This window comes from Gastrolobium bilobum, unplaced genomic scaffold, assembly GCF_033153095.1.
Source record: "Gastrolobium bilobum isolate Gb01-03AN ecotype WA unplaced genomic scaffold, APGP_CSIRO_Gbil_v1 utg18828, whole genome shotgun sequence".
Taxonomy (NCBI): domain Eukaryota; kingdom Viridiplantae; phylum Streptophyta; class Magnoliopsida; order Fabales; family Fabaceae; genus Gastrolobium; species Gastrolobium bilobum.
The window spans coordinates 18,378-36,793 of record NW_026897772.1 but is presented as its reverse complement, the minus strand read 5'-3'; the positions used below and the strand labels follow the sequence as shown (position 1 = coordinate 36,793).

General features: G+C 35.5%; 3 protein-coding genes across 3 annotated transcripts; 2 read left to right on the top strand and 1 right to left on the bottom strand.

Annotated features, from left to right (window-relative positions):
- Nucleotides 1-339: 339 nt before the first annotated feature.
- On the top strand, nucleotides 340-2,585 carry LOC133310171 (uncharacterized). The gene is made up of 6 exons (XM_061511070.1): nucleotides 340-391; nucleotides 486-608; nucleotides 1,022-1,150; nucleotides 1,256-1,387; nucleotides 1,460-1,693; nucleotides 1,780-2,585. The coding sequence occupies exons 1-6, from the start codon at nucleotides 340-342 to the stop codon at nucleotides 2,583-2,585; spliced, it is 1,476 nt and encodes a 491-aa protein (XP_061367054.1).
- A 1,037-nt stretch (nucleotides 2,586-3,622) lies between these two features.
- LOC133310169 (protein MAIN-LIKE 2-like) lies at nucleotides 3,623-4,405 on the bottom strand. The gene is made up of 2 exons (XM_061511069.1): nucleotides 4,124-4,405; nucleotides 3,623-4,051 (listed from the first exon to the last, which is right to left on the bottom strand). Exons 1-2 carry the CDS (start codon nucleotides 4,403-4,405, stop codon nucleotides 3,623-3,625), a joined length of 711 nt encoding a protein of 236 aa, XP_061367053.1.
- Nucleotides 4,406-12,349: 7,944 nt separating this feature from the next.
- LOC133310168 (uncharacterized) lies at nucleotides 12,350-14,296 on the top strand. The gene has a single exon (XM_061511068.1). It carries the CDS (start codon nucleotides 12,350-12,352, stop codon nucleotides 14,294-14,296), a length of 1,947 nt encoding a protein of 648 aa, XP_061367052.1.
- The last annotated feature ends 4,120 nt before the right edge of the window (nucleotides 14,297-18,416 follow it).

Sequence of the window (18,416 nt, the reverse complement as noted above, 5' to 3'; positions counted from 1 at the left end):
ATGACAATGGAAGAATTTTTAAACCAGTCAAGGACAGATTTTCTGGAGTTGTATGTCTACATTGCCGCAAACGAGAATGTTCCCTTACCGGTGAAGTCAGTTGATTTAAATTTTGCCCGTCTTCCATCTTTGTCTGCCGCTCATGCGTCTCCAGTTGGTAACTATTCTGAGGGAGATGAAAATGATCCGACTTGGGAAATGCACGACGACGACGATGATGAAAATATCGCAATGGAAGAACGTCTTCTGGCGGAGGATGCTAGTGTTTCCGAAGGAGATGAAGGTGCCAAAATGGGTGCGTCTCAAATCCCAATATTCCATCAACCAGTGGTCGCGCAAATGACGCAGTTGCATGACGTTGCGTCTTCCCCATTAGGGATTCATCATGAAGGTAATTGAAATAATGTGTATATAGTTGAGTACATACCTAATTTAATACCTGAATTATGAAGTTTGTATTAATAAGTTACAATCCGCAGTTGCAGGTGACGAAGCTGTTATTCCTTTTTGGCAAGGAATTCCGCATTGTTCCTACATTGATTGGAGTTATCAGAGCGAACAAGAATCTTGCACTGACGGTACGGTCTTAGAATCGGGTTCAATACAAGGTCCGTGGCAACTGGGTGACAATTTGTTTGTCAATCAAGAATTTGCAACAAAAAAAGATGTTCAAATGGCACTTAAGCACCTCCTCATTAGGGAGCATCAAGAAGCAATTGTAATTGAGAGCACGCCTGCAAAGTTATCCATGAAATGTTGTGCGTATGATAAGGGTTGCCCGTGGCGCATTAGGGCCATGAAACCAGTGTTTGGTGAAAATTGGAAGATTACGAGATTGGGTGGAAAACACAATTGTTTGAATGAGCACATTTCGCAGGAACATAGACAACTCGATGCAGACGTTATTGCAGATCTCATCATAGGTACGTATTTATTTATCGTAATGACATGTCAATGTTTACGTACTGCTCTGTAATTAAATTTGTGAGCTATTATCGAGTCTGGGTCCTCTTCAATGCAGGAATGATAAAGGAAGAACCATCTGTGTCAATCTCTTTGGTGCAAGAAAGGATAACCGCTAAATATGGCTTTAAAGTTTCCTACAGAAAGGCGTGGTATGCGAAGCAGAAAGCGATCGCAATTATGTACGGTGATTGGGAGGAATCGTACGCTTTTTTGCCAAGGTGGTACGAATACATGTTGCGCTTTTCTCCAGGTTCATTTTATAATATCCAAACAAATGATCTTTATGCAGAGCAGAGCTTAGTTACTGGAAAGAAGGTGTTTCATCGCATATTTTGGATGTTTAGACAGTGTTGTGAGGCGTTCAAATTTGCCAAACTCGTCATTCAAATTGATGGAACACATTTATATGGGAAGTACAAAGGCAAATTGTTGGTGGCCACAGCCCAAGGTGGTAATGATTAATGTTTACCGATTGCTTTTGCCATCGTCGAAGGCAAGACCTTGGATGCATGGAACTATTTTCTTGTTAATATTCGTGCTCGTGTTACTGACATGTCAAACATATGTTTGATCTCCGATCGGCATCGTAGCATAATATCTACTGTGGAGAATAACCCTAATTGGCAGCCACCAAATGCATATCACGTCTTTTGTATTCGTCATATTGCAAGCAACTTCAATCAAAAGTTTCGGAATGAAGGTTTAAAGCATATGCTAAAGAATTTAGGTATACTCATTGACACGATGCATATTTATGTCATTCCATTATGTTTATCAATTTATGTTTAATTTGTGGATGTCCATTATGTACAGGTTATATTCCGGCCATCGTTGATTTTGAAAGGAATCTTGCGAGCTTCCGTGAAAGTAGTCCTCAAATTGCTGAGTGGATTGATGACATTCCTAAGGAAAAGTGGTCGCGAGCCTATGATATTGAAGGACGGAGGTACGGTCATATGACAACAAACTTGGCTGAATCTGTCAATAGGGTTTTCAAGGGGGCCAGAAATATCTCTATAACTGCATTGGTTAAGCATACATATAGCAGATTGGTTGCATATTTTGTTGAGAGAGGAACAAATGTCGTTGCACAACTTCAATCAGCTCATCGTCACTCCAAAAATGTTGTTGAATTGGTCAAGAAGAACCAAGTAGATGCAACAGGCCACCACGTTCGTGCATACAATGTTGAACATACTGTCTTCGAGGTTAACGCAGGTTGGGAGCGTTCATATTCTGTCAACCTCCCACAGAGATTCTGTCAGTGTGGAAAGTTTAAGGCCTTTAAGTATCCGTGTAGTCACGCCGTTGTTGCTGCATTAAGTGTTAGGCAGAGTGCGTTCACATACGTTGACGATGTCTTCTTGACAACAAACTTGGTCGAGGCTTATTCTTTTTCGTGGGAGTCAATCGGAAATGAGGAAGCAATACCTGAAATTAGTGGTCCAAAGATTATTCCTGATGCCACTATGTTGCGCGCAAAAGGTCGTCCAAAGTCAACTCGCATCCGCAACGAGATGGACGAAGTTGAGACAAGTCAAAGCCGTATCAGGTGTGGACTTTGCAAGGAACGCGGCCATAATCGTCGGGGATGTCCAAGTCGTGGGAGAAACGACTAAGATACTTAGTAATGTCATTATTTTGCTGTTGGTTATTATTTTGATGTTGGTTATCTTATTGCTTGAATTGTAATGTCCGTTATGTTGAACTTTTTCCTTTCCTTTTATGTATGTTTTTATTCTTGTATTATTAATTAACCGTCCTGATTAGTTACCGTAACACAAATGCAATAAGGACGACCAACCAAGCATAAATAATAAAGCATAGTGAAAAGTCCAAATAATATAATAATGTACAGTCCACAAAAAAACAATGATCCGACTAAAGTCATAACTAATACAAAATAACAATATAATAACAATCTGATACACTCCACAAAAATAGTGAATATTAAAAATGGCAATGAAACTACAACCACGGTGGCCATGACCTATGTCGTGCATCCCTATCTGGTAGTATACGTCTGTCCCAGACTGGGTCTCCCTGATGTACCTGTACCTGTGCATGTGCCTGTGGTGGTGGAGTGTGGAAGTCATCCATCGTCGCACGCATGAAATCATCTGCTTGGCCGTGCCCACTAATATCTGAAGACTGGCCTATATAATGTGAATAACCTGCTCCTACACTACTGCCATGCACTTCAAATGGGGTGTGTCCCTGACTGTGAGAATCTGTGGCTAGCGTCTCCCCACTGTCATGGCTCTCTGTGACAAGGCCTACTGAGCGATACAACTCCATCGTTTCCTCTGCAGACCAATGGGGGAAATCGGCATCAAGTCCTTGTGACTACTGCTGGAACTCAGGCTGCGAGGGTGCCGGATCCGCCCCTGCCATAGCCATCAGACTAGCCTGGAAAACTGGCTCCTGTGAGTCCATGTATGGGTGCCGATTTTATATAAGATTAACTAAGCATACCGGCATCCATAATGCGTGCCCGTCTCTGGATGAGGAGGAAGCGGCGGAGCAATGGGTGGGATCGTATCCATGCCCAGATTTGAAAGAGAATATGGCAACCACCCATGTCAAATCGATCGGCATCTGTCAATTCACACAAATTCCTGAAAAGGTGTGACAGAACCGCAGATCCCCAGTTGTATCAACCAATATCATCAAATCCTCCCCTAAGCAACGGGACTAGCCGACAATCGAAATTGCTGCCTCCAGACTTGTCCGCCAGCAACCAAGAACCAAGCATCCTGGCAATGTGCGCCTTTGTGAAGTAGATCTCGGTAGCATGATCCCCTTCATGATCAGTCCACCTGGTATATAACCGATCTAAGTATGAGATACGCACGTCGCCTGAATGATGGAACTCATTTGGCTGTGGAACCGCGCCAAATACAGCCCCACAAACAGCGGGCCAATCCTCAGAGGTGGATCCGGTAACGACATCCCCGTCAGTAGGCAACCCCAATATGCCTGCCACATCTTGCAAGGTGATAGTCATCTCACCTTGGGTCATGTGGAAAGTATGTGTCTCTGGTCTCCACCTCTCGACCAGAGCACTAATTAAAGGGGCATCGATCTGTGATAAAATATACAATCAGAGCGTGTTAACGAATAATAACGTAAATACAAAACAACGTAAATTGCATACCTGAATATGTCGCATCCGGGCAACATGTATGAATCCGGCCTGTGTCAGGTAGTCTGCGACAACCTCTGGGATAGCGCCTATAGGTGGCCCCCCAGATGGCTTCCCACATCTAGTCTTTATTTTCCTTACATGCTCTGTACTCCACACTCGCTGTGAAATATGAGCTTTCTGCGTCCTCTTACGAAGGACCTCCCATCTGTACGGCCCCGGTATGATGTACATGCTGGGATCGGTAGGCTTTACATCCGATGCAGAACCCGATGAAGATGATGACTCAGCCATTACCCTCAACTATATAATATAAAATAACATTTACATTAATCACATGTAATGCCCCATTTTATTTACAAATTAATTAAGCAATGACATAATTTATTATAAAAAAATTTAAGCATATGCGTCATTTTCATTACTACAATCAAAATTAATGAAATAATGTTAATACATAGTACAGTAATTTATTTGTAATTAAATAATAAAAATACATTGGACAAAAGTAATATAATACTTACAGAATACTTGACCCTAGGTCACTAATAACTTCATAAATATGTACTAATCATCACACCTAAATGACTACAAAATTATGAATAAACTCCCGCATTAATAACATCATACATACAAAATTTACGAAGTCGCTATCACTATTTACTAAATCACTAATTAATACGTTGAACCCTAATGCATAATTAAATATTAATAATATGAACTACGTAACAAAAAAAGGGAAGTATCATTACAACATTCATAGCATTGCACAAAATTTCTAAGTGACTATCCTAATGTTCTCAGTCTATATACGATCAATTTTAACATGCATTACTAACTACCACCGTAATTTAAACGTATACAGAGGAAGTATTACGACCTTACCTAAGTCGGCAGAGCTTCGCTAAGAACCATGGTTAGAGAGGTTAGAGAGTGGTGAATGAGTGAGGAGTGAAAAAGAAAGTGGGGGTATTTATAGTATTGCACAATGTGACGCCCCTTTTGGGCGTCACATGTGACGCCCCATTGAGGCGTCTTCTCCTTCATGAGAGACGCCTCAATGAGGCGTCACATGTGACGCCCAAAAAGGGCGTCACATTGTGCAATACATCTGTAAATACTCCCCAAACTGCAATAAATGCGTAATTATTTAATTAAATTGCAATAAATAAATTTTTTTACCTAATATAACCTCACTTTCCTACACACACATTAAAGAGGTGAGGTCCACATATTTTTTTTTTCTTTCATCATTCCACTTTCTCTCTCCCTTTTATTGTATGTGTTAGAAATAACACTTAAATTATGTTACATAACATTAATAAAACCCTTAATCTTTCTATTTCTTATAGTTGTCAATTAAATGGTACAAATATATTTGCGTGACTATAATTGTCCTTTCTTGTTATGAATTGTTATATATAATCTAACCATAAAAGGAAATTTTGTAGTAGTGATATCTTCGATTTGCACCAAGAGCAAGTCCCTGATGAAGTGGCATGGTTTTGGCAAAAAGAGATTGTCAGGGACAAGAAGGCCTACATTGAAAAGCAAAGGGGAATGCACTCACACCCTTGTTAATCTGCAACACGCTTCTGTAGTAAGAGCAAGTAATGAACATGAAGCCATCTTTTGCAATTCATTGAGTGATTAGAGTGATTTTATATGTTCTGATGTTCATGTTCCAATATAGAACATGGGTTTAACATCCACAAGCATTGCTCATCTTATTTACACAACGGTGTTTTCAATTTTTGTTTGTTATTTTGTTTTGTTTTGTTTTTTAAATCCTTTTTTTATCTTTATGGTAGTATAGATAAACTCGCACACTATCTTAATCTCAAACTATCTTTTGAGCGTTCATGTAAATACCTTGTCAATTGCTTTCCTTTTCAATTTATCAATGAATGCTAGAATAGCCAAATTATTGGGGTTCAAGCAATTTATTTGTGTGTTGGTTGATATTGTTTGTGCTATAGCACATGTTTGTTGGTTTTTTCACCCTTTTGTCCCTTATTAATTAATTAATAATTATTTTGTCCCTAATTCGAAACTATCTACCAATTTGCCCTTCTTTAATCGACTACTTTGCATTTTTAGTCGATTAAATGGTCAAAACAGGCAAAAACGGTTGTTGGGAGATTTGATCGACTAAATCTCCCTATTTAATCGACTAAATCTCCCGACAGACAATAAAGGAAAACAAGTCAGTATGATTTTTTAATCGATTAAGTAGGGAGATTTAGTCGATTAAATCTCCCAACAACCATTTAGTCGATTAAAAATTCAAGTTAGTCGATTAAAGAGGGGCAGATTGGTAGATAGTTTCGAATCATGGACAAAATAGTTATTAATTAATTAATGAGGGGCAAAATAGTCAAATAGCCCATGCTTGTTTCTACCTTTTTTTAAGGGAAAAAAATACTTTTTAATTAAAACTCATGTTAAATTTTATTTTATTTTATTTATTTGAATAAACTACAAGTATCTTCCACCGGAGGCAATCTGTTCGAGCCAAAACATCTACTTCATAATAGGACTAATTCTCTCAAAAAGGATTTCATGTACTTTTTATTCGTAATGATTAGATAAGTATTTCTTTGAAGATAAAGGTAAAAACTTTGTAAAACCAATTTTAGCGCTTTTATCATAATGTAGTAAGAGTATTTCTGAAAAAATAAAATAAAATTATAAAAGCATTTTTCTTTAATCTAAATGCACCCATATTTATGTAATGATCCAAAATTAGCTCACATAAAAAAATTTTATTTATGTCAGCATACTTAGTGGTGGAAGTTGCCCCCAGAATTTGTTTTTTGAAATAAAGTTTTAAATATATTAAAAAATAAAAGAATATAAATAAGAAAAGAACAAAATTCAAATTAACATAAAAAAACCAAAATTATTTATTTTTATAACTTAATTTTATATTTTTGTAATTTTTCTAAAAGTATTTAATCAATTCTCACTACAAATACATAAATTACACAACGAAAATATATCATGAAGACAAGTAAGAATTAAAAAAAAAATAACAACACTAATTATTTTTCTTATATTTTCAGTTTTTTGGTAATTTTATATCTTTTATTTAATTTTATCCTAATTAAATATTTTTCTCTTTTTAAATTTTAAGAATTTTATATATTTTTTAAATTCATTTCAATATCTTGACGTCAATGCTCGTAACCTCATACAAGAAAAGAAACAAGTCAAAGTTTACCCCACACACATACACACACACAAAAAAAAAAAGTCATGATTCTTCTTCTTTTAAATTTTGGGTTTTTACATTTTTATTACATTCATTTTTATTACTTCTCTCTTTTTTTGAAATAAGAAAAGATATTCAGACCCTCCTTGTATCCATAAGAAGGCCACGTTATTGGCCTGTGGGATTTAAAAAAAAAATCAACCCAAATGCAACTACCACATGATCATTAACCCAAATGCAAAAATAAAAAATAAAAAAACCTAAAGCCATAAGTTAAAAAAGAAGGATTGTTTTTTACCAAAAAAAAAAAGAGAAAAAAAAGAAGGATTGTCGATTGCACTTTTTGGACAGCGCTCTGGCAACTTTGAACAATGGAAGAGATGTGGTGCCTTGGCTAGATATAGTGTGGTGGTTCTAGTTTTATGGCTTGCAACTTTGAATCGACATGGATCTACAAGGAGGCGATGGAGTGAAGTTGTTCGACGATGGTGGCTAGGTAGGAGTTAGTGACTACGAAGAAATTTTGTTGCTTTCAACGATCTAAGAAATCGCTCAATGGAACTCTCAATTCAGGTGCTATTTCGGTGGAAACATGAGTTAGACAGCTAAAGCTACAGTACTTGCAGTCACTTGCAACAAAGTAGTAGGTCCACCACTGATCCAAATGAGATTGAAATCGTCATTGGAATTAATACATTTTTAGGTGTATAAAATTATTTACAAATTTTATGAAAAATTTAGTATAAATTGGAAATAATCTACAGCACCAATCACAAATTCAAATACCTTTTTTTTTGTCAAATGGACAAAAACTTACGTTTATCTACATGAATTTTATGATTTTTTTTAATAATGTTATAGAATAAGTTATATTAATATATAAATTATTGTTATAAGAAAAAGATAGATGTTAAAACATTTTCTTTATAAGAAATTTTTGTGAGGGGTCAAATTATATATGTATTTTAAAATTCCTAATTAAAATAGGTATTATCATGAATGTAAGCTTCTTCTAAAGTTGTAATTGCTCAATGGACCAACACACCTGAAATCCACTTTGAAGAGCTTCCACATGTGACAAAATAGTATCACAATCTCAAATTTGATCATATAAAGAGACTAGGTTATCACTTTAATATAAGGGGGGAAAATTTTTTTTTTTTTTTTTTTTTTTTGTATATCAAGGGGGGAAAACTTCTTATGCAACAGCGGAAGTCTATTCTCTTTTTTCGATATGTGCACCAACAACTTTTCTTTTCAAAATGGATCCAACTTCTTTGCTACACATCCCCAACTTCTATAATAACAGCAAAAGTGGCAAAATCTTAATATAATCCCACAATAAATGGAACAGTTATAAAAGTAATTGAATAATGTATTGTCAGCAACCATGGAACAAAACAAGATTAGTTCAAGGAAACAAAATGACATGACATAAAATATTCCACAAGAAAGCAGAAGCAATTATTTAGAATACTTCAATGTATTAAGGGTCATATACAAAATATAAAGCATAAATCATTTCTTCCACAAAAAATGCCATATGATCAAACATTTACATAATTACTTGGTTATATCAAACTCATAGTACGATAGCATTCTCCTGGAAGTAGAAGAAGAAATCGTTATCATTGTTTTAACATTTAGAATATAGAGATCCATAAAACAAAACCTATAATATGTATGTAAGATCAGTACTGCAATCAGACAGTGATCAAACATGCATACTAATCATCAAATCTAGTAAAACAAACAAAATGAAGGGACTATAAAAATTTAAAAAATTATCAACAAACCTGAACTGAATCTAATTCAACTTTATCCAAAGCATTCTCAACTCCCTTTGTATATTCCCTAAGTTTTGTACCTTTCGGATAGTATGTTTGCAATTACCTATGGGGCTAACCAGAAGAATATTGCAAAGGTAAGGAATATAAGACTATATAGAGAACATGTTTTGTGGCCACTAACTATACATGGGAAGAAAATACCAATGTCCATAAAATGTTATCATAAATGAAGTCATTAAGAGAATGAAATCGTTCCCATGCTTAACATCAAACTAGTTGGTGCAATAGCCTCCCATTGAAGCACTCTTCAAAAAGTTGATAACTTGTTTAAAAAATATTATCCTATGCACCAGCGAGGGATAAGATTTCAATCATGAGAAGAACATGGAGGGTTTCTCAAATAGGTAGTTAATGGTAATTTTGGTAAATAGATAGTTACTAATTAAGAACAAGCATGGAACATTGCAAAGCGGTTTGGGAAAATTCTGATATAAACAATTATGCTAAAATCAGTCAGGGCATTTCAGCACAATCTAAAAAAGTAGAGTTCCCAACACTAGGATGAAATAACAAATCCATCATCATTTTTACATTCTTTGAGCTCTTGTTGTAGTCCTTCCAATGATATATCAACATTGCATAACAACTCAACCAAAACATTAAAAACTAATAATCTTGATAGTATAATTCAGGATCAACTGAAACAAATAGTAATAATCAGAAAATCATCTTAAATTTTAAACCACGGAAGTAGAGGAGAGAATACGGACTTGCTAAGATCCTCTTCGAAGGTTAAGTCACCAACTGATGCTCCTAAATCAAATGTGTTAGAGGGGCTCTGCACACCACCAAACATTCAATTAAATGATGGATCCAACAAGTTTTTGATAACAGAAGCAGTTGAGGTGTAATAGAGAAAAGAAAAAATTCAAGGGGACATAATTTATTAACAGAACGTAGAGAAAAGTAAGCAAATGATGACACAATTTTATGCAAAAAAATATGACATCCTAAACTTAAGCATTTTAAATAAGGGAAAAAAATATCTAATGTTACTTTAGATAATTTTATCTAATGTTCATCGAAACTACGTTGTTTTGGGGTTAAAAAATAAAAAATTAGAATGTCAAAGACTATTATAACCCTGAAATAAATTAAAATTACAAAAACACCATAATTTTCGTCCCAAAATGACGTCATTTCGATGAACATTAGATAAAGTTACATAAAGTAACTTTAGAAAAACCAAACCCTTTAAATAATGGGTTTTTTTTTCGTGTCACATGAGGTAGTATCTCTCATGTCATAGACACAACAAGGGTCCATAATTTGTTAAAAAAATAGCACGGATTTCGTTACCTTATAACATGATAAAGTAATCTTCTATTGCATGAGAAAATGACTTTCCCTAAATAATTATATATTACCTGAATAAGTACTATTGACGATAATAATACGGCAATAAACTTCTTATGTAGCAGAAGAAGAAGAAAATTCCTATTGACCCTTCAATTACTGCACCGGCTCCTTTTTTTTTTTTATTAAACATATGAGCCCCTCATGTTTTTTTCTCTCTATAGCACAAGACAAGGGTTTACATTTTTCCAACTAGTTGACGTCGAACAGTCAATTATTTACCATATATATAGGTGACAATATTAAATGTGAGAAATCATAACCATACAAAAGATAAAAGCATCAAATGAAGGAAATCATAACCATACATCTATCATTGTTGAACGCCAAGCGACTCGAGAAATGATTTTACCTAAAAGTTATAAGTTATTGGGAATTAATAAATTATAATCGATAGATTATAAGTGTATCCAATAAATTATAATCGTTAGATTGATGAAAATCAACAATAATTAGTTTAATAGTAAGAGTTATAAAACTTTTCGGTTGTAAGTATAACCTCTTCCTATTATATAATCTGTGGACAGAAATATTGGGGTTAAACAGAGTAATCAAGTGAAATTGAAGTAAACTTATAATACAAGAAAACAACAACAGCAATAATAGCATTAACACAATAATTGACATATTAAAAAAATTTATATGAAAAACTCAATATCGGAAGAAAAATCACGAAACTTTTATCATAATCCTAATCCTCTTAAATCTCCACCGTCAACAATCAATAATATGTATACATGATAAAACATGTTATCTTTATGGGAATTATTTTTTTTATGTTGTCTAAGATAAAAACAATCTTCCTACACTCACGAAAGGAAGAGAGAGGAGAGAGAATAGAAAAAAGAGAAAAATTTTAAAATAGATTCCACACAAGATTTGTACGTGTAGAAAAATTACTTTATCTTATGCAACATAAAAAAAACAATCCACTATCTTTATATAACATTATCAAATAGATAGAAATCAAAACATAAAGCATGAAAAAGAAGTCATTAAAGAAGCATCAAAAGAATGTGTATGCTCTCCTCTCGTTTCTCTTCTCCAGCATCAGCACTGCTCTTCTTCTTTCTTTCTCTCCGGCTATCTTCTTTCTTTCTTATTGTGCAGCCGCTAGTGCCCGTTGGCCGTTGCTCTCCTTCTCTTCCTCCTTTTCTTTTTCAAATTGCAAATGGGCCATGGACCCACCACTAACTAAAGAGGGTCACGGAGCCAACAGGAAATCAATCCGTTGTAAGATAGCTTCTTTGAAAAACCAAAGGCATTGGCTTTATAAAGCATACCCAATTATTTACCCTGAAATGACATATAGCAGCTCTGCCCCTCAAATCAGTTTTGAAAAACTTGTAACACTAAATTCTTTTTCTGGTCCTAACAAAAAAATATGATCTTCATTTTATTTTTTTATAAAAAAATTAATTATCTGTTCTCTATGAAATTCAAAGTGGATACATTTTAATCCTAATATAAAGTTTTTTTTTTGAATTTGTAAAGAATTACAATTTCAACTAAACAAGTCCACTTTATATTTCTTAGAAATCTCGGACTAATTTTTTTGACAAGCTACTAAAGTGGAAACTTATTTTTTTTCTAAGGATCCAAATCGAACTTTACTCAACTTTTAAACTTACAAGTAGACGTTCTCATGGTTATGCTGCACGTCTCAATTCCAAGTAGCAACCCTTCATATAAACACCATCACAATTTCCATCTCTCTACTCTTATTGTTTGTCTCTGACTATACATCTAACAACTTTTCGTTTGCATTTTCATGCTGCCACTGTTCATCCAAATTCCACCCTGAAGAGGACTCTTCCAATGGACGCATCACCGGACACCATTATCGAAGTTAGGGAAGAGCTCATGGTTTCACCCTCATCTGGTGAAAACCCAACTCGCAGAACTGCTTATTTTCTCAAACCTTGTGTGAGTAGCATCGAGGAGTCAGCAAGTGACTTTCTTCTTCCTCATTCCATGTTTTCTGGAACAGCCACTTCCAATCCTGACTCAAAGCTGCCACCAAAAGTAAGATATTGTGGATGGCGAAGCCCACAAGAAGAATGGAAAACATGGATCCAACAAATGCAACCCAAATATGAATATCTTTGGATAAAAGCTGGGATAGACAAAGCTATCAAAGCTTCTACATATGAAATCCCAAGAAAAGATGAGTTGATTCTTGAGCTTGCTCAACGATGGTGTTCAAAGACCAACACATTCATCTTTCCTTGGGGAGAAGCAACCATCACGTTGGAAGATATGAAAGTTTTGGGGGGTTACTCGGTTATGGGAGCTCCTGTTTCTAGCCCTCTTGAGACCCATCGGCGAAAGGAAACAGAAGCAGAGCTAGTTGCAGCAATAAGAATCTTTAATAGCACTAAAGCAAGAAAGGTGGTTCATAAGCCATGGATGATGCATTTCATGAAGAATGAAAGCAAAGTGGAGCACGAGGCTTTTTTGGTTCTGTGGTTGTCAAGGTTTGTGTTTCCTGCAACACGTGACGCCATTCTGCAAAGCGTTTTTCCTATTGCAATTCATCTAGCTAGAGGGACTGAAATTGCTCTTGCACCTGCTGTTTTAGCAAGCATTTATAGGGACTTAAGTTTGTTCAAAAGCAATATCAACAGTGCCACAAGCAAGTGTAGAGGTAGTCTATCTCTATGGGCTCCTTTTCATTTGGTCCAAGTATGGGCTTTGGAGAGATTTCAAGCACTGCAGCCACATCCACATGCAATTGAGCAAGGCCAACCAAGGATGGCTAGATGGCACTTAATAAAAATGCTGAAAGACAACAACTTGAAGTTGACTTTGGATTCCGCTGGAGTTAGAAATGGCTTTCTCTGGCGACCATATAAGAATTCTTCTATGGATAATGAATCGTTTGGTCGCTGCTTGAGGGTCTGTGAGTTGGAGGGTATGGGGTGTATAGAGCAGTACCTTCCACATCGTGTTGCCATGCAATTTGGAATGGATCAGGACATTCCTGCTATGGTTGCTCGTTATAAAAAGGATCCTTGGAAACTTTCAAAAAAACAAAAGGATCCTTTGATAAATTATAGCCAACCAATTATGGATACAAATTTGTGCACTGCATTATGTGCAAGCCAGCCATATGTTACTTCTAGGTACTATGATTGGTGGAAGCAATTAAAATCAGGCAATGAAGGAGATACAATAGAGGGTTATGATAATTATTGTCTGATAAGCATGAGCAACTCAGAAAATTTGTCACCTGCTTCATCTGGACAGGTAGAGGGTGAAGCTTCCTATGGCTCACCACCTGGTTTTACTTCCAAGTTCAAGAGAGTTCAAGTAGATGATTCTGCTCAAGAGGATCAGATGACAATTAATGAACTATTGAGTTCTAGATGTTTTGATGATGAAGTAGTTGGAAAAGGCAAAGCTTTGTCTAGTCCTGAATCTGGTGTTTTTCCATCATCAAGGGTGGGTGATGTAACAGCTGGATCAAGAAGTAAGGATGTTCTTAGACGATCAAAAAGAACCATGGAAGATGGTCAAATAGAAAATATTGTTGGGGAAGCAAAAAGAGTCAAGGATGATGGGGATGAAGCCAAAAATAAGAGTCCATTTTGTGACAGAAATGGTGCCCCTAACATGGAAGGGGAAGGTGCTAGTCCATGTACAGTAAACATAGCCTGTGATCTTGAAAACCGGATTTTGATGCTTGAAAGAGTGGTTGCCAAGCTTAAAGCAGCCAAATTTGGCCCTAAGGTTGAAAGTATTGGAGCCAAAGTAAAGCCATAGCACTCTCCTTGGTTTGTACCAACAGAAACAGCTCCTTAATTCCAAGTAATGGTATAGAACAATTCGATTGATAACTTGATAGTCCTTTGTTTTTTTTTGTTACAACCTGTGCTAGTTGCCTTTGTTTGTACTTTGTATTTAGTAGTAGGTGAATCAGTGGCTATTGAAGAGAGAGAGAGACCTTCAAGAACATGATCTTCAGGTCCAAGAGAAGAATCCCCACAAATATCACAAACAACTCGTCCATGGATTTCACCAGTCCCAAAACAGAGAACAACAATAGAATCAGACCCATCATCATTTTCTGCTTTGCTTCCATGGTTGGGATTGAGAAACAACCAAAAAACGGTACCTTTCCCAGAGAACTCTGTTTTTGGGTTTGTGGGGTAGTTTTGTATGCACCTGTGGGGTCCTCTCATCACAGCGCTTTGATTTTTCCACCGACACTAGCTGAGTCACTGAGTCCAACGCTCGAGTCAACCTAAGCGTCGTTGAATAGGACTAAAGCGTCATTACGTAAAATCTTGAGGGACTAACTTGGAAAAATACCCTCTCCAAAGCCTCATATTTTCTGTTTTGTTGTGCTGCTTTTCATAAAAATTTGACACTACCCAGTATTATCACCTGTTAAGATTAGAAACTAGTGATTTATAATATTTATTCTTTTATTTTTCTTATATTACATAAGATAAATCTTCTCTCCTAGTCTCATAATAAATGATGATATCCACTTTATTTTTTAAAAAAGAAAAAAATAGAATACGAAAATCGAAATAAGAGTAGAAGATAAAATTTCTCTTACGTGACATCAGAAAAATAAAACTCTTATTTTATATGCCCTTATTAATGTTATAAGAATTCCATTTAATTCTACTTTTAATAAAAGAATATATAAACTAGCTTACTAAATATTTATTCCCAAGATTATACAATTATGTTAAAAATTTGATAGGATGAATTTAATTATTCTTGAAATTTTTTTTACTCGAACTGAATTAATAGAGTAATTGATGAATTAATAAAAAAATTAAAAATTCTTCAAACATATATTATAATTGTGTGAATATTTTATATTTATATTTTAATTTTTTTATATATATTGGTAAAGTTTTATTTATTTTATATTTATTAAGATGGAGATAAATATAAAAATTTTACGTTAAAATATTGTCAGGTGAAAATCTCTATGTTTGGTTGTAGAGAAACTTTATCTGTTTTATTTGAAGTTGATGTGTTGAGAAATTTCTGTTGGTAGGTCTTTCTTTTCCTGTTTGTGTATTGCGTGCTAGAAGTTCAAAATTTCTTCCATTGGGTGCATTTTTTTTTGTAATGTTTCTGATGAGCGGAAAATCAATTGCGTCGTTGGTGTTATTTTAGTTTGGAGGGCAATTTCTAATTTTGTCAATCGGATGAGTTAAGAATTTAAGATGGTCAATTCCATGTTTGATGGTAAATTATAAAGTTTTTTTTAATACGATGAGGTTGGTTTTGAATTTCTTTTTGTACATTGAGTTTATAGGTAATAAGCGGATGATTCCTGCAATGTTTTAATCTTATTATTTCTTATAGTTGTCAATTGAATGGTACAAATACAGTTGGGTGACCACAATTGCCCTTTCTTGTTATGAATGACTTTTCTTCTTTTGATCCTTGCAATGTTTCCATGGTTACCATGCTCTTTTCTTGAATTTATCAAAGAGTTTTAAATTGGTCTTGCCATCTTCCCCCGTCTCCAGAGTAATTCCTCATTGTTCATTGCACCCTCAGTTTGTCCATGTGATTCTTCATCGAGATACCACTCTTCCTCTTTCTCTGATTCGTTCTCCTCAACTAGAATCTATACTCCATTATTAGCGGTTTTAATGGGCCGAGCCGAGCCGAGCTTTGGTCTTAAAGGTTAAGCCTGTGTTTAAATATATCAGACTGACCAAGCTTGTTATGTGTTATGAATATAATTATCGGCATGTGGTCTGGTTTATTTACAAAAAATAAAAGCCTGATTTAGTCCGTTTAAAAAAAATAAGACAACAAAAATTTATCCATACAAAATTTACAATCAACAACACTAGTAATTCCTTAAATATTCATAAATTCAAGAGTAAATGCCTTTTTTGGTCCCTAACAAAATCCACGAGGCACAAATTAGTCCCTTGCAATAAAAAAGTCCATTCGCGGTCCTTGTGTTTTTAAAAAATGTGTCACGTTAGTCCTTCTGTTAGTTGGCATCCAACGGCCAAATTGACGGTGCGCACGTGGAACGTTAGTTAGCTGAGTCACTTGAGCTATCAGCCACGTTGGATTGTTGAACGACGTTGTTGTCAACATATATTGGTAACCATCAATGTTGGTCATCCCAATTGACATACAGAACCCTAAAAATTGTTATGGTTAAAATTTCCCCAAATCAATTAGACATTGAGGTCTGCAAAAGCACACAATTGAGGTATAATTAGAAGCGCAATGAAGTTGGAGAAGATGAGTGTGTCTTCTGGCAAATAGGGATTGAGTTCCAGCTCTTCAGTTGGTGGTTCAGCATTTGTAAGGAATGGTGGTCAAAGGTGTAATGTGGGAGGTCATCCATTGTTTATACCTCCAACACTGACAGAAATCCAAACAGTGCATTCTTTGGGTGTCCAAATTTCAAGGTATGAAATTGTAATTTGTTTTGATTGAAGTTCATACTTATGTGCAACTTGTTTTCTTTGGTGGCAGGAGAGGAAGCCATATTGTGATTTTTTTAGATGGATGGATGATGCATGTTACGAAAGGATGGACATCGAAGAATGAATAATAAACAAGCTTGAGTTGGACATAGCTGAGATGTAGTTCAAGTTGAAGTATGTGGACCTGAAGTTGACTGACCAATTACAACTAAAGTTGAATGAGCAAGAAAGGAACATGAAGGACTTGGAAAGAAAGATGAAGGAGCTATCATTAAAGATGGTTTCAGAGTTAGATAGGATAGCTTCTCAAAATAGGCATGTTTGTAGGTCAACAAGAGTCTTAGGTGCCACCATTGTTGGTCTGGTCATCATATATTTGTATTTTGGAAGTAGGGGAATATAGGAAGATAGTGTACCATGTGTAAGTTGGGTGAACTGAAGTGTAATGTTTTCTGTTTTCAATGAATGAGAAGTTTGGCAAAAATGGACTACTTTTTTTTTTTGGTTTTGTTTTTTATTGTTTAAATCCTTGGAGTGGATGTATCATCACATGTTGACAACAACAAAACGACAGTAGAAGGCTATTATGCTTATGTTGCATCCATGGAGTGGTTTGATATGGAACCTTCTCACATTAAAAATGACCTTATGTAGCAAAAGGTAATATGCAAGCAGGTTGGTTCACTAACACAGAACATTGACATAAAAGAACCCATCTACAATTGCAACTATGATGAGTTATGGCCTCTAATGTTGACCTGTCTTGTATTAATATAGAGTAAAAACTCTTTTTGGTCCCTAACAAATTCCACGAGGCACAAATTAGTCCCTTACAATAAAATCAGCTGGTAATTGCTGAACATACTTTCAATATATATATCAGCAAGCCATATACATCACATTGTAATACCAATCATCTATTCATTATATATATGTTAATGATCAGAACCCATTTACAAAATGTATCAAGAAGACTAATGATTCCAGACTAAAACAACAAAAAGGGCCTGATAAATACAGTAACTGATAGATCTTGTTTACAAAACATACTTTAAATATGCTAATGGCCTGGAATACAAAAAAATTTGACTACAATTCATAATGACCTTGCATACAGAAAAATGGCCTATATTTCCAGTGTTGCCTATACAAAAAATAGTGAGCCTGCATTTCAATTCTTTGAAGCTGGCCTTGGTGCCCTAAATCCAGGTGTGGACATGAAGGCCATTAGTCTATTCTTTGTGCCACTGCTTGTTGCATTGAGGCTTTCATTGGAAACTACTTCAGCTGGTGGTGGATTTGAAGGTGGTGGACTGCTACCTCTAATGGATCCTTCAGGTGCCTAAGAATTGGCTATTGAAGGGCCACCTTGACTGAGAGGTATCTCATCTCCTGGTCTTGATGTTATGTTGACAGTGACTGGGTTTGAAGGAACTGATGGTCTCTTCCCATTCTTA

Excerpts from the sequence above, each read along its gene's own strand:
- LOC133310169 (XM_061511069.1), bottom strand. The coding sequence starts at position 4,405 with ATGGCTGAGTCATCATCTTCATCGGGTTCTGCATCGGATGTAAAGCCT. Across the intron at positions 4,052-4,123 it reads CCCGGATGCGACATATTCAG|ATCGATGCCCCTTTAATTAG; the intron begins GTATGCAATTTA and ends ATTTTATCACAG.
- LOC133310171 (XM_061511070.1), top strand. The coding sequence starts at position 340 with ATGACGCAGTTGCATGACGTTGCGTCTTCCCCATTAGGGATTCATCAT. Across the intron at positions 392-485 it reads ATTAGGGATTCATCATGAAG|GTGACGAAGCTGTTATTCCT; the intron begins GTAATTGAAATA and ends CCGCAGTTGCAG. Across the intron at positions 1,388-1,459 it reads TTTATATGGGAAGTACAAAG|GCAAGACCTTGGATGCATGG; the intron begins GCAAATTGTTGG and ends CCATCGTCGAAG.
- LOC133310168 (XM_061511068.1), top strand. The coding sequence starts at position 12,350 with ATGGACGCATCACCGGACACCATTATCGAAGTTAGGGAAGAGCTCATG.